This window comes from Ambystoma mexicanum, chromosome 2q, assembly GCF_040938575.1.
Source record: "Ambystoma mexicanum isolate Mex_15411 chromosome 2q, UKY_AmexF1_1, whole genome shotgun sequence".
NCBI lineage: Eukaryota > Metazoa > Chordata > Amphibia > Caudata > Ambystomatidae > Ambystoma > Ambystoma mexicanum.
In genome coordinates, this window is record NC_090924.1 from 1,480,978,712 (window position 1) to 1,481,005,098 (window position 26,387).

At 49.0% G+C, this 26,387-nt stretch overlaps 1 protein-coding gene across 3 annotated transcripts in view; it reads left to right on the plus strand.

Moving 5' to 3' along the window:
* The window catches only part of FAM13B (family with sequence similarity 13 member B), a 694,693-nt gene that overhangs the window by 79,990 nt on the left and 588,316 nt on the right, over positions 1–26,387 (plus strand). For all 3 annotated transcript variants that reach the window (XM_069649076.1, XM_069649078.1, XM_069649077.1), the window contains exon 4: positions 7,972–8,165. In XM_069649076.1, coding sequence (XP_069505177.1) covers positions 8,009–8,165 — 157 coding nt within the window. In that variant the 5' untranslated portion in view covers positions 7,972–8,008. The remainder of the gene's footprint in view (positions 1–7,971; positions 8,166–26,387) is intronic.

Consider the following 26,387-nt stretch of genomic DNA (forward strand, 5'->3'; position numbering starts at 1 on the left):
CAAGGGCGTGGATTACCCTAGTCTGACCCTCATAAGTGAATTGGAGCGAGGCCGGATAGAGCCACCAATATTTAAACTTATGATCCTGCAGGAAAGTTGTTAGTGGACGAAGGGCTCTCTGCTGTTGGACTGTGGGGGCGGCTAGGTCCTGGAAAAGCTGTATGGTGTCTCCCTGGGATGTAAGGTCACCTTGTGAGCGGCTTGCCATCATAATCTCCTGTTTCGTGGTGCAAACGTGGACTCTGGTGATCACTTCAGGGATGGTGGCCGTCGTGTGTACTTCCTCGCAGTCTGAGTGCGATACAGCAGGAGCAATGACTTGTCACAGTCCGGGAGGAGAGCCTGGAAGAGATCCCTGATGCAGGAAGGGCTCGGCCTGGTATCAAGGCGGGGACCCCTTTGATGCAGCTGCTCCTGTGGGCCCTGTTTTCCAGGTCTTCCTGCTTGTGGAGCATGCTTTCTGAGTTGTCCTCCAGAGACTGGATTTTCCGTTGCAGCTCTGCAATCTGCGACGTGTGTTTCAGGACTTTGGTCTTCTGTGTCCCCGACCATATGTTCCACCTCTTCAACGCGGTTGTCCAGGCCTTCTACCCTGGTCATAACCTCCGCCATACAGTTGCGGAACTCCATTTTGATGTCGGCTTGGAGGCCGAGGATATCGTCATTTGTAGCCCTCTGTCCCTAGGATCTTGTGGTTGAGGAGGATTGGGGCGAGGGGGCGGGATTGGTCAGGGTGTTTGGGTTTATCCCTCAGCTGCAATAGATTGGCTATGTCTGCGGATTCTGGACCCTTGTGCTTAGACATCTTAGTGTCTGGGTCGCTGTCTGTTCGGATAGGTGTTATCCGCCGGCTGTTGGAGGGGACCGGCGTAGGATGGGGGCAGATGTCAGGTGGGCCACCCACTACCGCCTTAGCTGAGTGCGCAGGTCTCCGCGAGATAACCTGGTAGTTGACCCTACATTGTTAGTGGAGGCTGTCTGGTCGCAGCTGGTGGAGAGCGCAGTGTCCCTGGAGGCTGTCTGCTGTGCGGGTCAGGTTTCCCTCTGCCAAATTGCTGAGTGGGTGGCGTGGTCTGAATCTACTTCAGGGCCAGATTGGTCCAGGCTGGTGGGGGGGAAGCAGGTTGGGGCTGGGGCCACGCCCCTTCAGGCTTCTGATGGTGTCTGCCATGGGAGAGGGGCTCCCGAAGTGTCCTGTTGGGTCCACGGGGACCGAGGTGAGAGGGGCCCTGAGGGGCTGTCGTTGCAGACAGAGGATTCAAGGTTGGGCCGCCTCAGGCCTCCTCCAGTAGGTGCTGGGGCCCACCGCAGGCAGATAGGTGGGGTGCAGGTCCCAGTAGGGCCGGCTCTGGCTAATGTGGGGCCCGTGGTGAAGGGCGGACGGGCCGACCAACCCCTGCGGCACCACGAGACCCCGGTGGTGTGTGGCGAATATGGGGCAGCGGTGAAGGGGGGGGGGGCTCAGAGTGGCTGTTGCTGTGGGTGGAGGGGTTCCACAGTAGGGTTGTCTCAGGCTTTGGAGTCGGGGCGGCCCCCCTGCTGGCAGAGAGATGGGGCACAGATCGGAGGGAATGCCGGCTCCGGTGCTGCTGGGCCTGTGGTGAGGGGGCGGGCGGGCCGAGGACTCTGTGGCTCCTCGAGGTTCCAGGGATTACAAGCTGGAGCGGAGGGCAGCGCCTCTGTAGCTTTGCTGGTGTGTGGTGTGGGGGTGGGGGGGGGACTCCCAAAGTGCCTTGTTGGGTCCGAGGTGACCACGTGATGGGGGGGGGGGGGATGGGGCGGGAAGGGGCCCAGCGGGGGCTGTCACTGCGGGAGGCGGGACTCGCCGATCGGATTCTCTCTGATTTCCCCCGGCAGGCGTTGGGGCCGGCTGGTAGAGGGCGGTGCGCAGGTCGGGAGGAGGACTGGCTCCGGGTGATGCTGGGTCCGCTATGGTGGGCGGGCGGACCGAGGCCCCCCCGTGACACCAACCTTGAGGCCCCAGGGTTTACAGGGCAAAGGAGCAGCTCGAGGTCCCACACTGCTGGGCCCTAGATCGGTTGGGCCGCCGCAGCCCTCCTGTGCTTCGCCTCTCCAGATGCGGCTCTCCCCACTGTCACCGGCTGCCGGACAGTGGGCTGGGTTGAGCACGGCGGCTGTTCCGTTGCTGCGTCTCTCGTGCTTGCTGTTCCGCAGCTGCAGTCCGCCTTGGTAGGCTGGATGGGGGGTGGGGGGGATCGGCGTGGATTCTGTTTACGCTGCTATGGCCAGTTCCGAAGCCCTGAGTCTGTGTCCCCCTGTGGCCGCCATCTTGGGCAAAGTGTTCATGCCCCGGGCCGAGTCTCCTCAGCCAGGCAAACGGGGGCTTCCCCGCTCCGATTTCAGCAAAGTCGGACTGCAGCTTCCTGGAGTGTTCCGCTGCTAGCTAGACTCTCTCCATGCCGGAGTTTAAGCTGTTAATGGGCATTTAGTGGCAGGGAAACCGGGCGTCCCATGGAGCTCTTAAAGAGGCATCCGCATCGTTGGAACCTCAAGCCACGCCCCTCGTGATGCACTATTCTTAAAAGTATGGTTAACATCTTTTCTTCCTTAGCCACTGTTTTGCCAGTCTAATAGAAAGTAGATGTGAAGGTATTTTTTTACTCTCCTATGATTAGGTTGTGCCCCTTCCCAAAAGTAAAGTGTTGCTATCACCAGATTAGTCCTTTGATGATAATTGAATGAGTGTCCCCCAACTGGGTCTTGCTTCCCCTGACTTTCTGCTAGCCTGTCCAGAATAAGTCTGCATTAGGTTGTTGCCTACCTAGAATAACTATTTAGTAAAGTGTAACATTGGGTTTAACGTTCCCCCTTCATTGTGAGGTTAAAAGTATGTGAGTTTTAATTACCTTGTGTTAGCTGTGTGCCGTCCAAAAATAAGTTACAAGAGTTGCTGCTTACCTCAATCTGGGGTTCGCTGATTTCAAAAGCACCTGTATAGCCTTAGGTTTGACTCACCTAGTATTACTGTGTGTTAGCCCAAAAGTAGTTAATGGTCTTTACTGCATCTAGAATGAGTGTTCCACTATTCACCAAATGTATTTGTACTGAGAATCATTATACAACTGGAAAGGTCTACTGCCCTTGCATTACTGAGTGTAATTGTGAAAAGTAACCATCAGTTTTTACTCCCCAAGAATACCTATACTGAATATGTATGAAAAGGTTTTGACTTCCCTGAAACTACTGTTAGGTACTTCAAACAAGGTCCATCTGTTTAACCCAAGATTTATCTGGGTCTACTTGTATTTAAATAAATCCTTTATTGTTACATACATAGTGTTTCCGTGTTTCTTTGGATCATTTGTATTACAATTTCATGTGTGCTGATTCTACAGCCCTCGCTCTCCCTCCTAAGATAAGCCTGGTTGCTCTGTCTACGCTACCATGAACTCAGGTGGTACAGCCTTATACTAAGAGTGGAGTCTTGTAATGCCTCAGTTGAATAGTTTTACTAAACCCTTAGTTGGACTTCAGATAAACTGTCCTAACACTCACCTAAGAGTGGGTAGCCCATTAACTTGATCAGTGTTGGGGCGAATGTTCATTTTAGTGCTCAATTCCTCCCACCTTAGAGACCCCCAGTTCTTTTTCTGGACTTAGGACTTTTTAATTGTAACCTGGAGTGAGACAGAGCTTTTTCTCCACTCATGTGTTTTGACCTGATTTGGATTGTTTCTCCACTGTTTTTGGAGTCTGACAAACTCCATAGGCATCTACGTTTTGTATGGTGACACACAGCACATTCACTGCATTGTCACTGAGAAAGCCTTTAGATTTCTTTTGAGGTTTAAATACTTGTTGTTGTGTGAACTACTGTTTCCAAGAATAGCAAAGTGAAATTGACTTTACTTAATTTTCTCTTTTTAGGTCCAGTAAACACCATTTTATGTGGACTGCAGGGGGATTACATAGTAGCCCCTTCAACTACATTGTTATGCAAAGAAAATGTGTTGTCATCACTACTTTAAATGGCTGGTGGCAGTGGTTTCATTTTCCTACCATTGTGCTTTTCTACTGCAGGCTGAATCCTCAGCTGCAGTATAGCACGCTTGCGTGACCATTTCAAAATGGCCCAGATCCTCTATCGCTTATTTCTGTTTGTGAGGTCTTTCTTGGGTTTTACACGTAATCATAGTTGCTCCCAGCGTACTCCATGGAACCATAATATGGTGATATAATTAAGCTGGGACAAAAAGTGGGTTTTTATAAATCACCCTTTTCCTAGGAGCCACGGTGTATTTATTTAGATTTGTATAGTGTGCAAACAGCCCGAGGGCATCGAGGTGCTGTTACATGTGTGTCACAGATGGCACAGCAGTCGAGCTAGGACTAACAGGGTTCTTAATAGGACCCCTTGTCCTAGGAGCCTAATGGGGCATGTCACAGGTGGCACAAGAATTGCTGCAAATCTGAGGCGTTTCAAGGGTTTTTATTCAAATATCTAAGGGTTCTATGGTCATCCCTCTCTGATCTCAACTCACCACCTCGCTAGCCCTCAGGCTTCCTTATTCCCAGCTCCGTATACAGTGATTTCCACCTCTGTATACTAATCACCAGATTTGAGGCCCTTGGCCTCTGCTCTCTAAACCTCCTCTGGGAGTTTTGCATTTCCCCACACTCCCTAATCTAGCCAGTTGTTGGTGCTGCCGTGCAAACACCCTGATTGATTTGATTTTTTCTTTCACGCTCACTTCTGCATCTCTGATTTCCTACTAGAGTCCTCCCAATCCATCTGCCTCTACTGTATTGCTCCTCTGTCCCGGTTAGGCAGAGTTTATATGCAGTACCCTTTGGGACCACTACACACAACTAAGACTACAGGTGTAAGCAAAACCAACCTTTGGTATAAGTATGTACTACATAGTTATGTGGTAGCGCTGCTAAGCAGTCAGGCTGATCTCAAGAGGGAATGTGAGCTGTAAGGATGTTACACGGAGGTCTATAATTACAAGTATTCAAATGTACACTTACACTAAAGGTTTCTTGGTAAAACACGTATTCATTTATTACAGTCAGAAAATATTCACTAGAAGGAGGCACTCTATCACACAAATATATACTTCAGTACTTCACAATATCAGGTTCTGAGGCATTTAAACTACTTTGAAGGAGGAGCCAAATGGCCTAAGTTAATGAAACAGATATTAGTTACTCTTGAACAGTGCAAATAGTCAGTTCGCCAGAGGAGCTGATTCAATGCAATAGGTTAGGCCAAAGTCAATGGTCTAAAGTCTCGTATCAGATAAAGCAGTTCTGGAGGTTAAACGGAAAAGTCTTTGCCAAAGTTCTTAGAAGTAGTTCGTAAAAGAAAGATTCCTATGTCGGGTCACAAGCTGACTAGGCCTGCAAGTTGCCAAAGTTTCAAGCACTTTAGCAGTGAGAGGTAAGTTCTGCAGATCTCGCTGTTCCTGAGCCTCAGTCATGGAGACAAAACGGAGGACGTCAGGGGGCTACTGCACTGCACGGGGACTGGTCAAAAAGCTGAAAAAGGCAAATCTTCAATTCCGGTAGCTGTCGTCAAGCACACAAACTGGTGTCCCTCTCCCTGGCTAAATACAACTAGCTCCGAGAATGGTGTCCAGGTGGCTTACGAGTTGATTGGTCCCACCAACTCAAAGGAAGAAGTCGTCCTTGAAGGGGCTTCTCTGTCGAGATGAACTTGGTGATTCAGACCTGCAGCAGGGCTTCACCGGGCAAACCAACAGTTCAGGAGTTGCAGGAGCCGTCCTCTTCCAGCTTGTCTTCGGTTCTTTCGTTCCAGTGGTCGACTCTGCCTTCCAAGCCTAGAGACTTGCCTTTTAAACAGTTTTTTCCCATTCATTCCAGCCTAGCTGCCACTCACCCAGCAGGGTGGCTGTCCTTTCCGGGCAGTGAGCCAGCCAATCACGTCAGAGTGCATTTGGGTCTCATAGGAGACTAAGCACAAGGAGTTTCGGGCACCTCCCTTACTTTCTGCCCACCCTCGACACTCACGCCAAGGGCGGACTTCAGTCCTGAAGCCCGCCAAAGGCACACATAGGGACCAGACTTGGTTTGGCACGCAGAGACAACCTCTAGAAGGACCTTTCCAAAAAGAAATGGTGAAAAAAGACCGGGACCCGTTTAAACAAATGAGGCTCAGATGCCATCATCAAAAATATGGCTCCCACGATTTAACGCTACCAGTGTTCCCGGTCATGAAAAATCATGGTAGTTTGTTGTAAAACCACTGCCACCAGCCATTTCGAGAGGAAAGGGTAGCATTTGACTGCTACATTAGTTTCTAGACATAGGGGATACTAAAGAACCCCTCCAGTACACTGTTGTAAGATAGGCTGTGCTGGGTCTAGGAGTTTGGAAAGACTAGTAAAAGAAATTTCACTTTACTTTTTCTGGGAAAAGGTAGTTTATCCCAGAGAAGGTCTTTAAACCTTGGGAAAGCCTGAAAGGCTTCCCTGTGTCACTGCACTGGGGGTGCTGTGACACAAATAAAAATATGAACACAGAAACAAACAATTAAAAGTACAGAGTCCCAAAGCTCAGCAAAAGAGCTGGGGGTCACCCAGGTAGAGAGGAATTAGCACATTTATGAGAATTCTCCCTAACAGCCCCTCAGATATCTTGTACCTTTTTAGTCCTTACCTGCACCCTTTACCACTCCTATGACAACTCCCTCCTCTTGAAGCCCCTTTCATGCCCATATTCACTTCACACTCCCTCTCTTCTCTCCTTGTAACCACACTTGCCACATTTTCACACTTGGAACACAGTACCTCTCTCTCAGTAGCCATCACCTTGCCTTTTTCCAGAAATCGCTTCCACACTAAGGTAAGGATTTTCCGTGGATGGCGTGTCGACTTCAGCAGTCGGAGATCCTGGAAAGTAAAACGTTTGTCCAGCAGAATCTCCAGAAATTAAATTTTGGCTTAACAGTAGCAATTGTACCATACCGTCAGCAGGCGACCCTCACACTGTGCAGCATAGGCATGTGGGGGTGGAGCATGCCCTTTCCCCTCCAAGAATAGCGGTTCCATGTAATAATGTCCCCACAAAAATATCGGCATGCAAAAATATCGCTGAAAAATGGCCGTTTTTTTGAGGGGACATTATTTCATGGAACATGCGGGGGACACCCCTGCAACCCCCAAACCCTTTTTTTTTTTTTCTTTTTTTGGCTGCCCCTATCCCCATATATATGGTCACCCATATAATATCGCCACAACCTTTTCCCGGCGCTATTATGTACGCCGACCATATATATGGGGATAATATTACCTGATACCAGAATAGCCTGATTGAAGCAAAGTGTTTATCCATGGAAACAACGTCCATTCTTCTGGGTAGCAACAGGGAACTGAACCGTATGCTCCTATATCATGTTTGCACCAGATAATCAAATAGAGTTGATACATAGGAGCTAAAAGAAGCCCCGGTCTATACGAGCTGTCCTACTAAATCGCAGCTGCGCCTGACGACCAAGTTTCTCATCCATAATGTACCATAATTGTAACTTTCACATGAAATGGCCATTATCATTTTTTGTTTTTAGCAATTGAGTGGTGCATTAGTGCTACCTGTAGGCCAGAGCAGCTGCATTGGAGTACAGATGGGAGAGCGATGATATGTGAGGAAGGAGACCGCATACTGAGCCTCTACGGAATCTCATTCTAGACCCTTAGTTCAGCAGTTGTAACCACCTCTATTGAGAGCGCAGATCTGCGGCCTCAATAGAGATGTAGTGCCCCAGTCTCGTATTGGTCAGTAGAAAGGACTGACCTGAAGTGGGATGGCATGTACTGAGAGTCCCAGCCTGATCCTAGTACCCATTGAAAGCATGTGAATCTATCTAAGATGGCAATGCTGCTGAAGTAAGTTGAGGTTGATAACTGAGGTTGCATGTAAGGAAGGACGATTTATGTTTGCTTTATCAGTGCCTTTACCACTGTGCCCTTTGTTTGCTCCATTTGACAGAAAAGCAGTGCGATTCATTTTTGGCTGCAGAAGAGATATGAGGAAGAGCTCCTCCCCTGCCTCTGGTAACTGCAACTCGGTCATTTCCAGTAAAATCTTTGGGATTGCACTAGACGAGCTGCAGCAGGAAGGACAGGCGGACAATGAGGTCCCCTTCATCGTCCGACACATTGTGGATTATATCCAGGAGCATGGTACGTATTGATGAGGCTTGTGTTGACACCACTCAGTCCGTTGACATCTGCTTGAAATCTAGAAATAAGACTTGCTCCATGGCCGACTCCCAGTGAGCTCAAGTCCATGCTACTTTTGGCAAGATTTTTTTAGCAGTTCTCTGGTGAGGAGCTCAAGACCAGTGTGTCCTGAGGCTGTTGATCAGGGTTACACTCCATCATTGTTAACACAGCAACACTCTGACCTCACTCTAGGAGGGGGGAGAGAGGATTTCACACTGACAATAATATACTCATCACTGGAGTGTCCAGAAGTCCGAAACCTATATTGGGGTAAGGACTGTAGGTTCTGTCACAGTATACCAAAGAGTCTACTATTGGGGTCCAGAAAGGGCACTACTAGCAGTAAAAGCAAATTGCAAAAGACAGCTACTTTGTAAAGATTTAAGAGCAAGTTGCAGTGATTTATCAATCATTAGGACATGTCAAATCACAGGAAGGAATTAAAAATACTGCGAGTACTTTCAAAAAACAGCACCAAATGATAAACTGACAATGAATTAAGTTTTACTGGTAGGTAAATGCTTCTGGTGTACTTGGGGACTTTTGAAAAATTGAAGAAACCCAATAGTTCACTCATGGTTCAATGAAATGTAAGCACTTTATACTTCAACACCAAAGGGGTGACGGTAGAGGTAAGCACCCAGCGGCAGCGTCGTTAGCTGTCCACCAGAAAAGCACCTGCTAGGACTGATTTCCAGTACGCTAGCCTGGTGAACAGATGCACAGGCCAACAAGGTAGCATAGCGAGTGTTCAAGGCTAATGCTTGAGGTGGTGAGCCTGTAAGGTATCCTCATTGAGTAAACACAATAAAAAGAAGCCAAGGAACACAGTTGGACAAAGTTGTACACATACTTATTTAGGGCCATATAACCCTATGCAAAATGATGACTGGCACGTAATATTAACACACAAGACTAAATAAGATACAAAATACATAACGGACCCCTACAAAGGAAGCTAAGTATTAGTATGCAGCACTACAGGTCCACACTAACTTTAGAGGTCCATCCCTAAGATGTATGGGGCGTTGTGCCCAAATGTTCACCAAAGTTCCACACAGTTTTGTGAGACGGCAACACATTAGTGGGGGGTTTCTGGGGTCCAATGAAGACTTCCAAGGGGTACAGGACAAGTTGTTCTAGCTAATCCGTGTCCCCCACATTTGAAATGCTTGTACAAGAACGCAATGGCAAAGCCAAACTGTTATAAATGTTTCTAAAAGTTCTCACATTTTGAAGGAGAGATGGGTGTTCAGCTAAGCATTATTACATTCACCCCCATACCCCGTACTCCTATTCTTCTTAGGACTTGGCAGGTCTACAGAAGAGGTTCCAATGACGCGTTTCCGGCCTATAGTTGTGGTCTTTCATGCCAGGGGTTGCCGGTTCGAGCACTTCTCTGGTTGGTGACAAATGCTGATGCTAGGTCTTGAAGTTGGAGAGTTCAAGTACTCTGCAGAGCCCCTTGGCACAGGACTAGATTCAGGAAAGCTGTTTTGGACAACTGCAACCGATGCACAGTGACGCCAGGGGACACTTGCCATGGTCTGACTTTGCCTCTTCTCTCGGGTCCCCTAGATACTGGAACCACGATATTTGTCAGAGATGAACCCTGTAGCACAAGCTGTCAATCCTCAAAGTTCCAGGCCTCGATGTGGAGGAGTGACGTCTGCAGCACGGTAGCCCAAACTCTGAGCTGGTCAGCCACTGGGCGGTCCAGGGGCACTTAGGCTTTTCTTTGTAGGACTCCACGATGCTATCGAGAATGGATGTTCCCTCCATTCCAAGGGTCTCGGCTCCTACACGACAGGGCTCTTGGCAGTGGTTTAATTTTCCTACCATTGTGTCTTTTTACCGCTGACAGAATCCTCAGCTGCAGTTTTGCACCCATGGGTGCCCATTTTGTCAATGTCCCTGGTCTTTTTTTTTTTTTCACTGTTTCTTGCTTGTGAGGTCTTTCTTGGGTTTTACTCTGTGCGCCAAACCAGATTTAACCCTTTTGTTCGTTTTGCCTTTGGCGGGCTTCAGTGCTGAAACCCACCATTGGCTCCAGTGTGTCTGGCAGGGCAGGAAGCGAGGGAGGTGCCCGAAACTCCCCGTCCTTCATCTTCTTGGTTACCTGAATGCACCCAGTCGTGATTGGCTGGCTGGCTGTCCTTGGAGGACAGCCTCCCTGCTGTGTGAGTGACAGCTAGGATGTGCATGAATGGGCGAAACCTGCATAAAAGGCAAGGTCTCTTTAACAGAAGGCAGTCGTCGACCACTGCAAGAAACATTCAATGAAAGAACTTGGAAGAGAAGCTTGCTGTACCCCCCTGGACCGTTGAACTGCCCGGTGAAGCACTGCTGCAGTGCTGAAGCTCCAACCTTGTATCGATTAGAGAAGCCCAGAAGGGACGACTTCTTCCCTTGGGTTGGTGGGACCAACTGGCCTCAAAACCAACTTTGCTGGAACCCCTTTCCCTGCTGGCTGTACTTCTTGCTGCTGCTGGAACCGATTGCCAGGGTTCAGAAACACCAGAATAGAGTCCTCGTCTTTAAGACTGACCCGAGCTCCATGAAGATCCTGCAGACCCTCCCGAAGCAGGACGACCCAAGCCTGAGCCACCTCAACAGAGTGCTGGACCCCAGAAGCAAGGGAAGGCCATCAAGTGTCCAAGAACCGCAGTGGCGCTATTGGGCAGTAACTGAAACCGCAAAGTGCTGCTGATTTGGAAAGAGCCTGTAGCCGCCGACGACCTTCAAATTGCATTGCAGGTGTCCTCCAGGCTTCCTCCCTCTTGTCCCCCCGACTGAGGCCCAGGAACTGTAGACTGCAACCAGAATAGAAGCCAGCTGGCTCCTCTTCTTCCAACCTAAGGTACTGTTTTGCCTAAGGGGTACTTACCTCTTTTGTCTGTAGCTTGCTTGTTCTCACTGGAGACTTGCAGTAGCTCCTTTTTGAAGAGTTGCTTGCAGCTTTGCCCTTCACAAGCCTTACAGCTCGTGGCCCAACAGTGATTTTTTTTTTCCTACAAACTGTCTAATAACGGTTTATAGTAATTGCATCAAACGATGCATCGAAATGCCAATGCTTCGAAAAAGATGCAGCGAAAATAAAAGCATCGAAATTCTATGTTTTACATTAAAAGTACATAGCCATCGTAACTTTTCCATCGAATGGATATGTACTTTTAAATGTAAAAGATAGCATTTTGATGCTTTTATTTTCTACATTAAAACGTTACGTGGAGCTGTCCAGTGCTGGAATTTCGGCACTGGCTTGCTCCTTGTAATGTGTAATTTTTTCTTTATATAGGTTGCCCACCCCCCTTAACCCTAACCCTGACCCCTAATCTAACAATAGCCCTAACACTAACTCTATCCATCGAAAATTATTCAATGAATATGCTTTCGAATGGATTGTCCTCCAACGTATTCCACACCTTTGACATGTGTAATGTCCACAGCTGTGTAGTTCGGACACTTTTTCGGCAGAGGGCGTCCTGGGTCGATGGCGTCGGGGTCGATGTCCCTCGAAGGCCTCCGAGGACGTCACCGGAGGTTATAAGTAGGAAGCGCGGCGCCCGTAGCCTCGGTTCCTTTTTTTTCTCAAATGTGTTTGTTTCCGAGACTCGGCACACCTCATGATATTACTTGTGAAGATGTCTTCTTCTTCGACCCCTCTGACTACACGGTCTGGCTTCAAGACTTGCCGGGACTGCAAGTCTAAAATGTCGATCACCGACCCGCATCGCATTTGTTTGTTGTGCTTGGGCGAGAGTCACGACACCCATTGTTCCAAATGCCAGTCGCTGACTGCTAAGGCCTTGCAGGAGTGTAAGGGGAAGCTTCAGGTAGGTAGGGGTTCCAAGCCCAGTAAGTCTCGTAAATCCAAGTCCAAGTCCAAGGGTATGTCCACCGACGATTTGGGTGGTGACTCCCCGCGTCAGAAGGAGTCCCGGTCCCGGAGTGGTCCCCGCCATTCGTTGTCCTCGTCTGGACGTTCTAGGAAGCGCCATCACCGGTCGCCTTCCCCGTCGTCCTGGAGGAGGGCGCCGCGAGGAAAGTGGCTTGCCCAACTAAGTCCTCGACCCCGGAGGAATGGGCTGCTTTTCGGGAGCAGATGTTGCCGATTTTCCAGTGCAAGGCACAGTTCGTCCGCGCCTTCTGACGAAGCCGGCAAGGAACGGTCTCGATCTGTGGGTCGCACGCCTTCGGGCTCGGGTCCTCAGCGTGATCTTCATCGGGAACCTTAGAGGTCCCGTTCAGACAAGGCTCAGGATGGTCACAAGAGACGTGCTTCCAGGTCTCGGTCCTCATCCCCAGCGAGACAGCAGAAACCTGCTAAGGGTTCAAGGTCGGCGTCGACTCTGTCGGCACTGTGTCTGTCGGATACCGACGTCGGAGCTTTGCCTTCGTATCAGCCTACGGCGCTGTCTGCGCCATTGTCGACGTCAACGCCCTCAGTCGGTTGGCCGAAATTTGCAGTTGGAGATCCCTACTGCTGTGGATCCTCCTATGAAGGCTACTTCCAAGTCTGTGAGGCCTGTTATGGACTCCAGGTCCCCGGCTGTTCCGAGACATGACTTTTTCCTCCCTCTGGATGACATCTATGAGGAGGAGGAGGAGGAGGAGGAGAGGTCAGATTTTGATCTTGACCCTGTTGTGCCTGATGGGGCTCCTGTCTTTTCAGGCGATAGCCAACTGGCAGAGTTGAGACAAACTCTTCATGATGCTAGTGGCCTGGACACTTATCGGGCAGTGGAATTTGGCAGGCCTGAGCCTGGGGCTCATGCGGAATCCTACAGGAGCTGGTCCAGTCCTCCTGAAGAATTTGTGCAAGATGATCTCAATGACATTTTAGATCAAGGTCCGTCCTCTGACTGGGTGTTATCGCACCTTACAGAAAAGGGTGGGGTCTGCTTGGCAGTCACCGGAATCTCTTCCAGCTGTTAACAAATCATTAACCAAGAAATACTGTCCTTTCGGTAGCGACCCCAGCTACCTATCCACTCGCCCCACTCCCGAGAGTTTGGTGGTACAGGCGGCTACACCCACCTCGAGGCAGGCGGCGTACCCTACCATCCCTCCTGATGGGGACGACAAACGATTTGACGGTTGGGCACGCAAGGTGTTTTCTGCGGGGAGTATGGCACTGAAATCAGCCAACTCCACTTGTGCCTTGGCAAGATTTTCACACACTGTGGAACTGTTTCTTTAGCGGCTGAGCATATTCCTGTGGGGGTAGAAAGGGATGGGTTCCTTGCTCTCGTGCAAGATGGCAAGGATGCCATGTGTGAATCAGTCGGGTTTGGACACGGCCTACAGTGTTAGCCGGTCCATGGCTGCGAGCACAGTTATGCGCAAATTTGCGTGGTTGCCGAGTCTAGTTTTGCCCCGGATGTTCAAACCTGTCTTTTGAACATGCCCTTTGATGGCGTGCATTCGTTTGGCAGCAAGGCCGACGAGAGCCTTAAGAGCTTGGAGACCTCAAAAGCTGCGACAAAATCTTTAAGAGCAGCTGTGCGTCAACCTCTGCTTTTTCGTCCTAGGGGACAGCAGTGGAGGGGAGGTTCTTTTCGTTACTATTCTTCTTTTGGTAGAACGAAAGGAGCCGCCAGTCAAAGGGGTCCGTGTAAATGTACCTGTGGTTGTCACGGGAAATAGAGGTCCCAAAACCGCTCAGGCAGCTGCCACAGCCGCTCAAAAACGGCCATGAGGCCATGTCCCATGGTTCGCTGGTTGGGGGCAGACTGTCTCAGCATCTCCAAGAGTGGCAAGCCATTACTTCGGATGCGTGGGTTCTGGATACAATAGCCCACAGCTACTGCCTTCCCTTCCTAAAGTGGCCTCACGACAATCCACCGGGGAATCTCTCTTTGAAGCTTCTGGATCCGCTCCTCGTGCAGGAGATCCTGACCCTGCTGGAGAAAGGCACTATAGAACTGGTGCCTGTAGCAGAGAGGAACAAGGGTTGGTATTCCCCTTATTTTTTGATCCCAAAGAAAGACCGGGGATTGAGGCCCATCCTGGACTTGTGGTGTTTGAACAAACTTTTCAGGAAGGACAAGTTCAAGATGGTCACTCTTTCTCAAGTCCTCCAGGCCATTCAACTTCAGGATTGGTTGGTGTCTCTGGACCTACAGGATGCTTACTTTCATCTGCTGATTCATCTCAAGCACAGGAAGTACCTGAGGTTTGCGGCTGGCGATTCGCACTTTCAGTTTTGGGTCCTGCCATTCGGATTGACCATCGCCCGAGGGTCTTCACCAAGCTAATGGTGGTGGTGGTGGCGGCAGCAAAGCTCAGGCGAAGGGGGGTTCACGTCTACCCCTACCTGGACGACTGGCTGATCGGTGCACAGTCTCCTGAGCAAGCATTGGATCACCTCAGTCGCACCTGCCGCACCCTTCACAGGCTGGGCTTCTCCCTCAATTTCAAGAAGTCGCATCGGACACTTTCCCAACAGCTGCAGTACATCGGGACTGTGTTGGACACGTCCTTTGGGGAAGTGCTCGACTCCCAAGGTGAGGGCTCATCACATTGTGCAGATGGTGGACAAGTTTCAACATGCCCAGAGTCTCTGGGCTTTCGAATTCTTAAGGTTGCTCGGCCTCAAAGCATCCTGCATTTTTCTAGTGCCAGAGGCCAGGCTGAGGATGAGATCCCTGCAATGGGTCCTCAAGATGCAGTGGTCGCAGTTCTTAGGCAAGATGTCGGATCCCGTTCAGATTCCACTCTCGGTCTCCCAGGATCTTCTGTGGTGGGCCAACAAAGGGAACCTGATGAGGGGGGGGATCCGTTTTGGCAACCATGGCCGTAGGTGACTGTAGTGACGGATGCTTCCCTCACAGGTGCTCATGCCAATAACTTGACCGCCAGCGGTCGTTGGTTTCTGTCGGAGTGCAAACTCCACATCAACCTGTTAGAGCTGAGGGCCGTCAGGCTGGCCCTGAAGGCTTTTCTGCCGACTGTGCGAGGGAAGAATGTCCTGATCTTGACGGACAGCACAGTGGCCATGCACTACCTCAACAAAAAAGGGGGGGGGGCAGTAGGATCACTCCCGTTGTGTAGAGCGGCGATGCAGCTCTGGTTCTGGGCCATACAGCAGGGAATTTTGCTCTTGGCAGTTCATCTGGCCAGAGACGAAAATGCGGTGACGGATGCTCTGAGCAGGCAGAGCACGATCTCTCACGACTGGGAGTTGGCTCAGGAAGTCCTTCTGGAGATCTTCGCCCTCTGGGGAACCCCACAAGTGGATCTCTTCGCCACCAGTGCCAACCGGAAGTGCGAGAGATTCTGCTCAAGGGAATTTCCTCCGAGAGGAGCCTTAGGAGACGCATTCCTAGTGAATTGGTCATTCCCACTGCTGTACGCGTTTCCTCCATTCCCCATCATTCCTCAAGTGTTACGGAGGTTATGGAGTTACAGGTCCCACATGATCCTCATTGCTCCGGATTGGGCCAGGAGAGCGTGGTACCCGGACCTTCTAGACCTGTCTATCTGCCCTCCACGCAGTCTTCGCTACCGAGAGGATCTGCTCTCGCGAGAGGGGGCGTGGGGTCAGGTTCTCCATCCAGAGGTCAGGACTCTCAACCTTCACTCTTGGTATCTGAAAGGTTGAGATATAAGGATTGGGACCTCCCGGATGATGTGATGGAGGTGTTGCTTTCGGCCAGAAGGCCAGCAACAAAATCCCTGTACCGTTGCCGTTGGCATAAGTTTTGCGACTGGTGCAGAGGACAAAATATTGATCCTTTTCAGTGCTCCATTCCTATGGTTTTGTCTTTTTTGCTTTCTTTGGCCCACAGTTGACTTCAAGTTGGTACCATTAAGGGTTTCCTGGCGGCGCTTTCTATATTTAAGCGCTTGTCTGAAGAATGTTCTTACTTTAAGAAATTGAGAAACCAAAAAGGAATCTTAAAGGACTGACTAATGTGTTTCCGCGGTCTCCTTTCCAGGTGTCGATTTGGGATTTGAATTTGGTTTTGAAATTTTTAATGGGTGCTCCACTTGAACCTTTGCACTCTTGTCCTTTGAGGTTGTCCTTCAAGACCGTGTTCTTGGTTGCGGTTACTTCCGCTCGCAGAGTGAGTGAATTACAGGCTCTTTCGTCTAAACCGCCCTTTTTCTGTGTTCCACAAGGACAGGGTTGTACTACGGGTACGTCCTTCCTTTCTACCTAAGGTAGTGTCGGAATTTCATTTGAGCCAGAAAGTGGTTCTTCCTTCTTTCTATCCTCCTCATCCTGGTAATGAAGAGGGACTTCATAGGTTGGATCCTAGGAGAGCTCTAAGCTTTTAGCTTTCTAGGATTTCCAGGGTTTGGGGTGGATGATCAACTCTTTGTCGGGTACGCTGGACACCGATTAGGTCAGGCTGTTTCCAAACAGACCTTGTCCAGGTGGATTATCCTCACCATTACTGAGTGTTACCGATTGGCGGGTAAGGAACCTTCTGAAGGGTTGAGGGCTCATTCCACTAGGGGCGTGGCTACCTCCACAGCCCTCCAACGTGGAGTTCCTATTGGGAATATTTGTGATGCGGCTACATGGGCTTCTATCCACACCTTTTGTTAAACAGTACTCCTTGCATACGATCCATGGTCAAGATATGGCCTTTGGTAAGGCGGTTCTTTATTCTGCCATCTGATTGGGTATATCTAAATTCTTTTCCCTCCTCCATTTTCTGGTACTGCTTTGGGAGTCCGTCAAAGATGTGGAATACGTTGGCGGACACAATCCATTTGAAGAACAAGTTATTTACCAACTGGTAACGTTATTTCGATTGGATGTTCCTCCAACGTATTCCACATCGCCCTCCCAGCCTGCCCTGCGATTGCAGCTTACATTTCTGCAAGGCTAAGTGCAGTCAAGCAGGCATTGGATTGGTGCCACACGTTCTGGGGGAAAAAAAACAAACTGAGGCTACGGGCGCCGTGCGTCCTATTTATAACATCCGGTGACGTCGTCCTCGACAGAGGCCTTCAAGGACATCGACCCAACGCCATCGACGCAGGACACCCTCTGCTGAAAAAGTTTCCGAACTATACCGCTGTGGACATTACGTGTCAAAGATGTGGAATACGCTGGAGGAACATCCAATCGAAAGAACTGGGGAAAGTGTCTGGGGTGGGCAAGAAGTAAGGGAGGTGCCCGAAACTCCCTGTGCTTAGTCTCCTAGGAGACCCAAATGCACTCTGCAGTGATTGGCTGGCTGACTGTTCGAAAAGGACAGCCGCCCTGAAGATGAGCTTGAAGAGGACGGCTGCTGCAACTCCTGGACTGTTGGTTTGCCTGGTGAAGCCCTGCTGCAATTCTGAATCGCCACGTTCACCTCGACAGAAGCCCTGCAAGGACGACTTCTCCCTTTGAGTTGGTGGGACCAATCAACTCTGTAGTAAGCACCTGGACACCTATCTTGGAGCTGGTTGCATTTTCCTCAGAGTGTTGCAGAAACAGTATAACCAGGCAGAGGGACACCAGCTTGTTTGCGTTACTTATAGCCACCGGAAATTAAGTTTGCCAGTAGCAAGCTTTTTGACCAGTCCCAGTGCAGTGCAGGAGTCCCCTGACCACCTCCCTCTTGTCCCCATGATGGCCCAGGAACCGCGAGATCTGCAGGAACTGCCAGAAACAGAAGTCGCCAGCTGCATTTTTGTCATCATTGAAAGGTGCTGTGAAACGAGATTGAGAGTACTTATCGCTCGCGGTGAAAGTGCTTGAAACCTTTGCAACTCGCAGGCCTAATCGGCTTGTGACCCAACATGATTCTTCTTTTTACAAACTACTTCTGAGAACATGTGCAGAGACTTTACTGTTTACTTACCAGGACCGATCTATCCTATACAAGACTTTAGCCCATTGAATTTGGCGTAGCCTATTGAATTGACTCTTCTGGTGAACTCATATTTGCACTGTCTAAGAATAATTGTAACCTTTCATGTTCTTATCATGTTTGCCTTTCACTACTCTTGAAAAGTATTCTGAAATGGTATTGAAGTATTGTTGTGTTATATAATTGCCTCCTTCTTATGAATGTTTTCTAAATGACAGATACATAAAGTATTTATCAAAGAAACCTTGTGTAAGAGTTTATTTCAACACATGTGATTGTAGAATTACTGCTCACATTCCCCTCTTGAGATGAGCCTGGCTGCTCAGCTCCGCTACCCAAACTGTGTAGTACCGACTTATACCAAAGATTGGTTTGCTTACACCTGTAGTCCTAGTTGTGTGTAGTGGTCCCAGAAGGTACTGCATACAAACTCTGCCTAACAGTGCTGGAGGGGTTGCTTAGTATCCTCTTTGTCTATCTTCTCATGTAACATTTTTATGTTACCCTTTCTACAATTAATGGCTGGTAGCAGTGGTTTACTTTATCCTACCATTATGTGTTTTTACCCCGACTGCTATTGCAGCTGCAGTATGGCACCCATGGGTGCCCACTTTGTCAAAATGGCCCCGGTCTTCTATTTTTGCCATTTCTTGTTGGAAATGTCCTCCTTGAGATTTATTCTGCGTGCCAAACCAGGTTTGGTTCCTTTGTTTGTTTAGTTTTTGGCGGGATTCACTGGTGAAGCCCGCCTCTGGCTCCAGCTTGTCTGGCAGGGCAGGAAGCTAGGGAAGTGCCTGAAATTCCCTGTGCTGTCTCCTTGGTTACAGGAATGCACCCAAAGGTGATTGGCCGGCTGACTGTCCTTGGAGGACAGCCACCCTACTGTGTGAGTGACATGCATACAATCTTGCCTAACACTGGTGGCAGGCGGCGAGGATCTATTGTAGAGTTGTTACATAGTATTTGCTTTACTTTTGTTCAACTAAAAAACCTCACAAGGCTAAGCTCCACTAGAAATAGCAATTGTAACATGCCTATTATGGATAACATCAAGCGGGAAGCCCTGCTCATTTTAACAGTAGAACTGATAGAAATGTGTAAAATCTGGAATCTCCCCGTTAAAGGAAAGAAAAATGAATTGATTACAAGGTTGTTAGATCACCAAAGGTTGGAAAGTAGGCCTGTAACTCCTACTAATCCAGAAAATGTGGAAATGGATATTGAGGATGATAATTCAGAGTCTCACTCTAATGTCTTAGAGTCAGAGGAGGGTGAGGAGTCCCAGGATGGGAACCCCTCTGTGCCTCAACCTGTGCCACTGGGACCCCACAAGGTCCATCATGGAGTCCAGAATATGGGTCGCTTGAAAAATGAGACTTGAGTTGAAATTCAAAAGAATACAGGCTCAAGCTGAAGCCAAACATCAGGACATCAAACTCTGGGAACTAGAAATGCAACATGCTTTTGAAATGAAAACCTTGTCGCTTGAAAATGTTTATATCCCAGAGTCCTCTAGGTCTTTCAGTCCAAAGAGGCCTCACCTGCCCAAAGATGCAGTGAGTATGTATGATGCAAAACTTAAAATTTTGGATTGGTTGAGTGCTTTTGAATACAATTATGGGATTCAGGGTCTCACAGGGAATCATCTGATTCCTGGCTTTTGTCTAGGCTTCCCTCAGGTTGCAACTGATGCTGTAATGGAGGTGGGGGAACTTGAAAGATTGGAGTATGAGAATGTGAAACTATCTTTGATAGCTAGATTTGGGAAAACTCCTTCCCAGTACCGTAAGAGGTTTAGGACCCTCAAAAATCTGATGGTACCCCTTAGGCTACCTGGGTGGGTGAATGTTTGAAAAACATAGATGGATGGGTTAAGGGTTACACAGTAACTACTTCTGAAGTAATGAGATCTATTTTTGTTGGAATCTATTTTTGATGCCTGCTCTTCTGAGCTGAGACAGCATTTGGCTGACTCAAGAGATTGATCCCAAGAAGCTGGCTGCTGACTTGTGGGTTGCCAACAGGGCTACTCACAAGGATTTTGGGGCCACCCACAAAAAGGATGAGGCGAAACAGCACAAGAAAGATGACAACGAGAATTCTAAATCCAACCAAACAAAAGAGGGCCACACACATAAGAAGGGTAAACCAGGCCAGTCTAGTGAGACCTCTGGTGCCAAACCAGAGGGAGGTCAGCAGAAATCCCAATTCCAGAAAACATTTGGTAAATGTTATGCTTGTGGGTCTACTGACCATGTGAAAGGGGAATCCCAGATGCAAGGGTAAACCTTCAGGGGTCCACACTGACTCCTTAGCCTACATCCCTGAGGGAGAAGTACATATGGCAAGTGGAAACTTTGATGTATTGGCTGAAGAACCCATTGGAGTCCTTGGGTCTGTGGGAACAGCAGAATGTAGATGTGTATAACTCTATTCCAGACAACACACAAGAATATATATTACAAGGACAGTGTACTTGTTAATGAACAGGAGACCTCTGCCATTAGAGAGACTGGAGCCAGCATTATAGTGGATGTTGCTAAGGCACCCAAAGGTCCCACTAAGCTTGCTGGAGGCCCTATCCAGATGGTTCCAATACAACCAACTCTCATTCAGTGCAATAATAGGACTATAAAAATACCTGTCAGTGTTCAGAATGAGGTGCCTGGGAGAGTCCTGTTGGGGAATGACTTAAAAACTATTGGAGTTGTATCGAGCACCCCCAGGCCTCCCAGTAAAAGGAAGCAGGAGCAGACTAGGAAGGCCAGAGAGCTCACTTTGGATGACTCTCAGTGGGTTGTTACAGAGGTACCTATAACACCCAGTCCACAGGCCGGACAAACCTCTAATTCCAAGAAGGAGACGAAGGGGAAACCCAAGGTCTCAGGAAGAAAGAAAAGTATCACCCCTGTGCACAAAACCACCACATCCCTGAGAGGACAGTCAAAGGTCATACCTGTGACCCCCTCCACCAGCTGACGCTGAGTGGGAGGACCAACCAGAGGATGGTGAAACAGTTGCTGGTGAAACAGAACTGGAAGAAGACCTTTACCCCTGTTGGAGATCTGGATCCTAAAGACCATCCTGAGCGGAAGACTTTGCTTGCAGAAGGTGTCCCCCGTAGGGCAGACTTCAGCAGAGGTCAAAGGGAGTGCCCTACTCTTGAAGGACTTCGCCAACAGGCAGCTTCCCAGGTGAAAAAAGGGCAAGAGCCAGGGAAGCACAGGTTGTACTGGGAGGATGGCTTCCTTTACAGTGAGACTATAGAGTCTACCCCAGTGGACTACAGAAGACTTGTAGTGACTCAGGAGCTGAGAACACCGTTTCTACAGTTAGCCCATGAGATTCCTTCAGCTGGTCACTTAAGCTTTAAGAAGACCAAGGAAAGGATTTCTTTTTATTTCTACTGGCCCATAGATGTAGATAAATTCTGTAGAAGCTGCCACACTTGTCAGACATCTGGTAAGATGGAGCCAAGAACGTGTCAACCTTGGTGCCTCTCCCAGTGGTGGGAGTTCCCTTTGAGAGGGTAGGGCGTGACATTGTTGGTCCCCTAGACCCTCCCACATCTTCAGGCAACAGATTTATATTGGTTGTTGTAGACCACGCTATCAGTTCTCCTGAAGCAATACCTATGAGAACTGTTACTGCTCAGGCAGTGGCTAAGGTCCTACTTGGTATTTTTGCCATGGTAGGCTTTCCTAAGGAGGTTATCTCAGACGGACCAATTTCGTCCCACTACATGCAGGCCATGTGGAAAAACTGGAGTGACCTACAAGTTCTCAACAGCCTACCATCCCCAAACCAATGAGTTGATGGAGAGGTTTAATCGTACTATGAAGAGCATGATGGGTGCTTTAGTAGAACTCCTTAGAAGAAAGTGGTATCTTCTACTGCCATGCCTTCTCTTTGCTTATAGAGAAGTCCCTCAAGAAGGATTGGCTGCAGCCCCTTTGAGCTTCTCTATGCTCATCCGGTTAGAGGTCCACTGGCCCTATTCAAGGAGGGGTTGGAGAGTGCTCCTTCCCACAAGCCAGTGAGAGTCACTGACTTTGTCATTCTCCTTTGGAGACCTAACACACACATGATGACAAAAGCTTCAGAAAACTTGAAAGCAGGTCAGGCTCTGGTTAAGCTTTGGCATGACCAGAAGGCCAACATGGTTGTTTACTGAAGACCAGCTAGTTGTAGTTATGGTACCTACAAGGCCGAGGGCCTAGCAGGACAAATGAATAGGACCCTTCAAGGTTGTGGGCAAACCTGGAGAGGTCAATTATTTGGTGAATTTAGGCAATCCCAAGGAGGCCCCCAGGGTCTTTCACGCCAATCTCCTAAAGGCACATGTATCCAGACCAGAGGTGGGAGCTTTGCTCTTAGCATCTGATCAGGAGGAGGAGAGTGAACCTCCGCTTGACCTTCTCCATGGACAGCCTTTAGATGGAAAAATAGGAGTTAATCTCTCTTCTGATCACACTTTGGACGAGCAGGAGTGTTGCAAGGTTCTGTTAAATCAGTTTGCCTCCCTGCTTTCATTGACACCGGACTTGACCCCTTGAGGACAGCATGATATTCTCACTGGTGACAGTTTACCTGTCAAAAGCAGGGGTTACAGAATGGCAGACCATGTAAGAACCCACATAAAGGAAGAGATCAAGAAGATGCTTGATCTCGGGGTTGTGGAGCCATCTACAAGTCCATGGGCTAGTCCAGTTGTACTAGTGCCAAAGGCAGGATCCAGTGAGTTGAGATTCTGTGTGGACTGTAGAGCTCTTAACTGAAGTCACCACTACTGATGCCCATCCTTTAACTAGGACAGGTGAGCTGGTGGATAAACCTGGTTCAGCCAAGTACATCCGTACATTTGACCGAACCCCAGGCTATTGGCAAATAGCTCTTCCAGACGATGCCAAGCAAATGCATTTTCCACCCCCAGGAAGCCTCTACCGGTTTAAGGTGATGTCTTTTGGACTAAAGAATCCACCTGCTACATTCGAAAGGATGTTAAATCATGTTCTGAATGGGATGGAGGACTTCTGTATGGCATACTTGGATGATATTACAGTTTTCAGCCCTACTTGGAAAGAGCCTATTGACCACCTAGGATATGTATTGCAGGCTCTTGAGCAGGACCATCTTACCATAAAGGCAAGTAAGTGTAAAATTGGTCAGAGTACAGGGGTCTACCTCGGACGTGAGGTAGGAGGAGGTGAAATAAGGCCATTGCCTAGCAAAGTACAAGCTGTACAAGACTGGGCCAACCCTACTACTCAAACCCAGGTGAGAGCCTTTTTAGGTCTCACTGGTACTATATACTGGTTACTCCTGTCTGCCCCTCAGCCCACTATCCACTGGGCAGGAGCCCTGCTGCACCCTCCCTCACGAGATCCCTCCTCGGCAGCATCAGATGCAGGCGCCGCACCAGCCTGCAGGAGCGAAGCCCTACAGCCTGCCCGCCTTTCTTGAGCAAATACAGCTCATGCTAGATGCGTCCACCACGCCTGTGCCTGCACCCCTATAGGCACCTTTGCCCATATCTCACGGCAACCACCAGCAAGGAAAGAGCTGTCCAGCCGTCGAACCACAAGATGGCCGCCACGATGACAAACGCACTCGGAGCGTTTACTCTGGTTGCCTAGCAACCACATTAGCATTTCCTCGAGTGACGAGGACCGGAGGCGGAAGCCGGCCCTAAGCAGTCGAAGGTCCGTGAGCCTAAGGCCCCTCCTGTCCGCCACTGCGCTACGGCACGGGACGCTGCCCTGCCTGCCTTATCGCCGCCTCTCCCTCCAAGCCCGGCACATCTCCCCCTCTACCACCAGTGGAATCCATGATCCCCCTGCTTGTCTGCTCATCTTCTAACGAAGGCACTCACGAATGAACTCCTGCACTTGACCCCATGACTATGGACTACAATGCGCACAGTCTTACCATACGGAAAGCACGGTAATCGTAAGTCGCCCCCACTTGTCTACCAAGCTTGTCTGCCAATGTTAAATGCTCCCAGCCAGCGCTAGCTCCATATGGCCCCCACTGCTAAATACTGTATTGATTGTTCCTAGCCTACCCTGTGGCATATACTCCCTCCCTACGAGCTACATAGGCACCTCTATAGGCCACATTCTATTGGCCAAGCGAACTCACCACAGCATGTACTCCCTGCTCTTCCACACATGTCTACTATGCACACTACTCACTGAAATAATCATACCGCACCTCCCCAGCCCAGAGCCTAACCACCACTATCACAACGCCTCCAGTCGACCTCACACTGTGGACCTCTTGCTTAAGCCCTCACACACTCCTCAAAACATAACAACCACACCAGTGCCGAACCTCAGCCTGAGATTGGTCGTACTCCGATCCCGCACCCTTCCCATCCACCGACAGGCCACACACACTCTCACGACACGGAAACTGCCGGCTCAGCTCACGCACCATCAAAGTGAACAAACGGCACCATCGTGACATCACCTCTATACGCCACAACACCAAGCCTACACACACCACACCCAGCGGCAACTCTTACTCTCAACATACAGCCGTACCCATGTCAGACTCTCCTACCCTACCCACAATGAACTTGTGCTCCACGCTATACAAGTGCGCTCTAGTCAGTGTACGCTCCCTCAATGCCCACGCCCTAGAAATAAACGACCTAATAACCACTCAAGACTTAGATATACTCGCTATCACAGAGACCTGGCTCAACGAAGCCTCCGGCCCAGCCATCACACTTGCAGTACCGCAAGGGTATGCATCCTTAGACAAGATAGGACTGCCAAAAAAGCAGGGGGAGTAGCCCTTATCCACAAAGAAACACTATATATTAGAACAATACCTCACCAAGAGGAAGGGAATGTTGACACTCTTATCAGTCAAATTAGCACTCTCACCTAACAGCACAATAAATATTCACATCATATACCGACCACCTGGCCCCTCCGCCAACTTCATAGCTCAAGTCAGTCACCTCCTAGGAAACAATATTAAGAAATCCACTAAAATCATTACTCATAGGAGACCTTAATCTAGGATTCAATGACCCCAAGGACAAAACTGCTACCTCGCTAGCCAAAGACCTCCACGATTTAGGCTTCTCACAAAAAATCACTGCGCCTACTCGCGCAAAAGGACGCATCCTAGACTGGATCATAGACCACAATTGTAACACAGCCATCACATCCAACACAAGCCTCCCTTGGACAGACCACAACCTTCTCCAATTTGACATCCCAGTTTCTATATGCACTAAAGTGCCTACCACAGCACCGGCAACTTTAGCCAGAAGTGCCCAAAAACTCATCGCGGACAACCTTAGTGCACACCTTAACCTGCCATGCCTAGCGCCTCCCTTCTCCTCTGACCCAAACATCCTTGCAGAAACATTCAAAGATACCATTACTAAAGCTGTCAACGCCGTTGCCCCATTAGAAAACAAAAAAGAAAAAAAATCCTCCCACTCCAACTCCTGGTTTAATGAGGAACTCCAGACTCTGCGCAAAGACAAACGCCAAGCGCTCAAAAACTGACAGTGTAATCCTTGCAACACCACAAAAGGCAACTTCAAATCCTTAGCCAAAAAATACAAAGACGCCATCTTCACTGCTAAATCTGAAGCCTACAACCACCGTATCTCCGCTGCCAACTCCCACTCTAAAGAACTTTTTAGTATCTTTAAAGAATTAACAGTACCACCCACATGCCCTGATGAGATCATCAAAGGCGAAGCATGGTGCACAAGCATTCAATCAGCCATGCTTGCAAAGATAAACCTCCTCCAAAATAAGATATCTCACCATTACAATACCTTACCTAAGCAAAACCCTCATATACAGACTCGTCCTAATGTCAAACCTAGCAACATGCCCAAATTAGCATTTGCAGAAATCTCCGAAGCAGATGTCATTGACATCCTCAGACACCTCAAACCCTCACAATCTAAGGGTGATGTGTGCCACCCCACAACTATCAAGGACTGCGCAGAACCACTCGCCCCTCTTCTCACGGCATTCATCAATGCGTCATTCAAAACAGGCATAGTCCTAGACAGCCTTAAAGAGGCATGGGTGCGCCCTCTCTTTAAAAAAAAAAAAAAAAACGCTCGACCCAGCTAATCCCAATAACTACCGACCCATAACAGTCCCATTCTTCCTGAAAATATTAGACAAGGCCGCCCACAAACAGATTCAACTATACATTGAATCGAACGCAATCCTAGGTAAAAGACAATCCGGGTTCCGCAAAGGGCACGGAACTGAAACCGCCCTTCTAGACCTAAAAAAACGAAATCACTAACATCCTTGAGAAAGGCAAGCCTGCACTCCTCCTTCTCCTGGACCTATCCGCAGCATTTGATCTCATA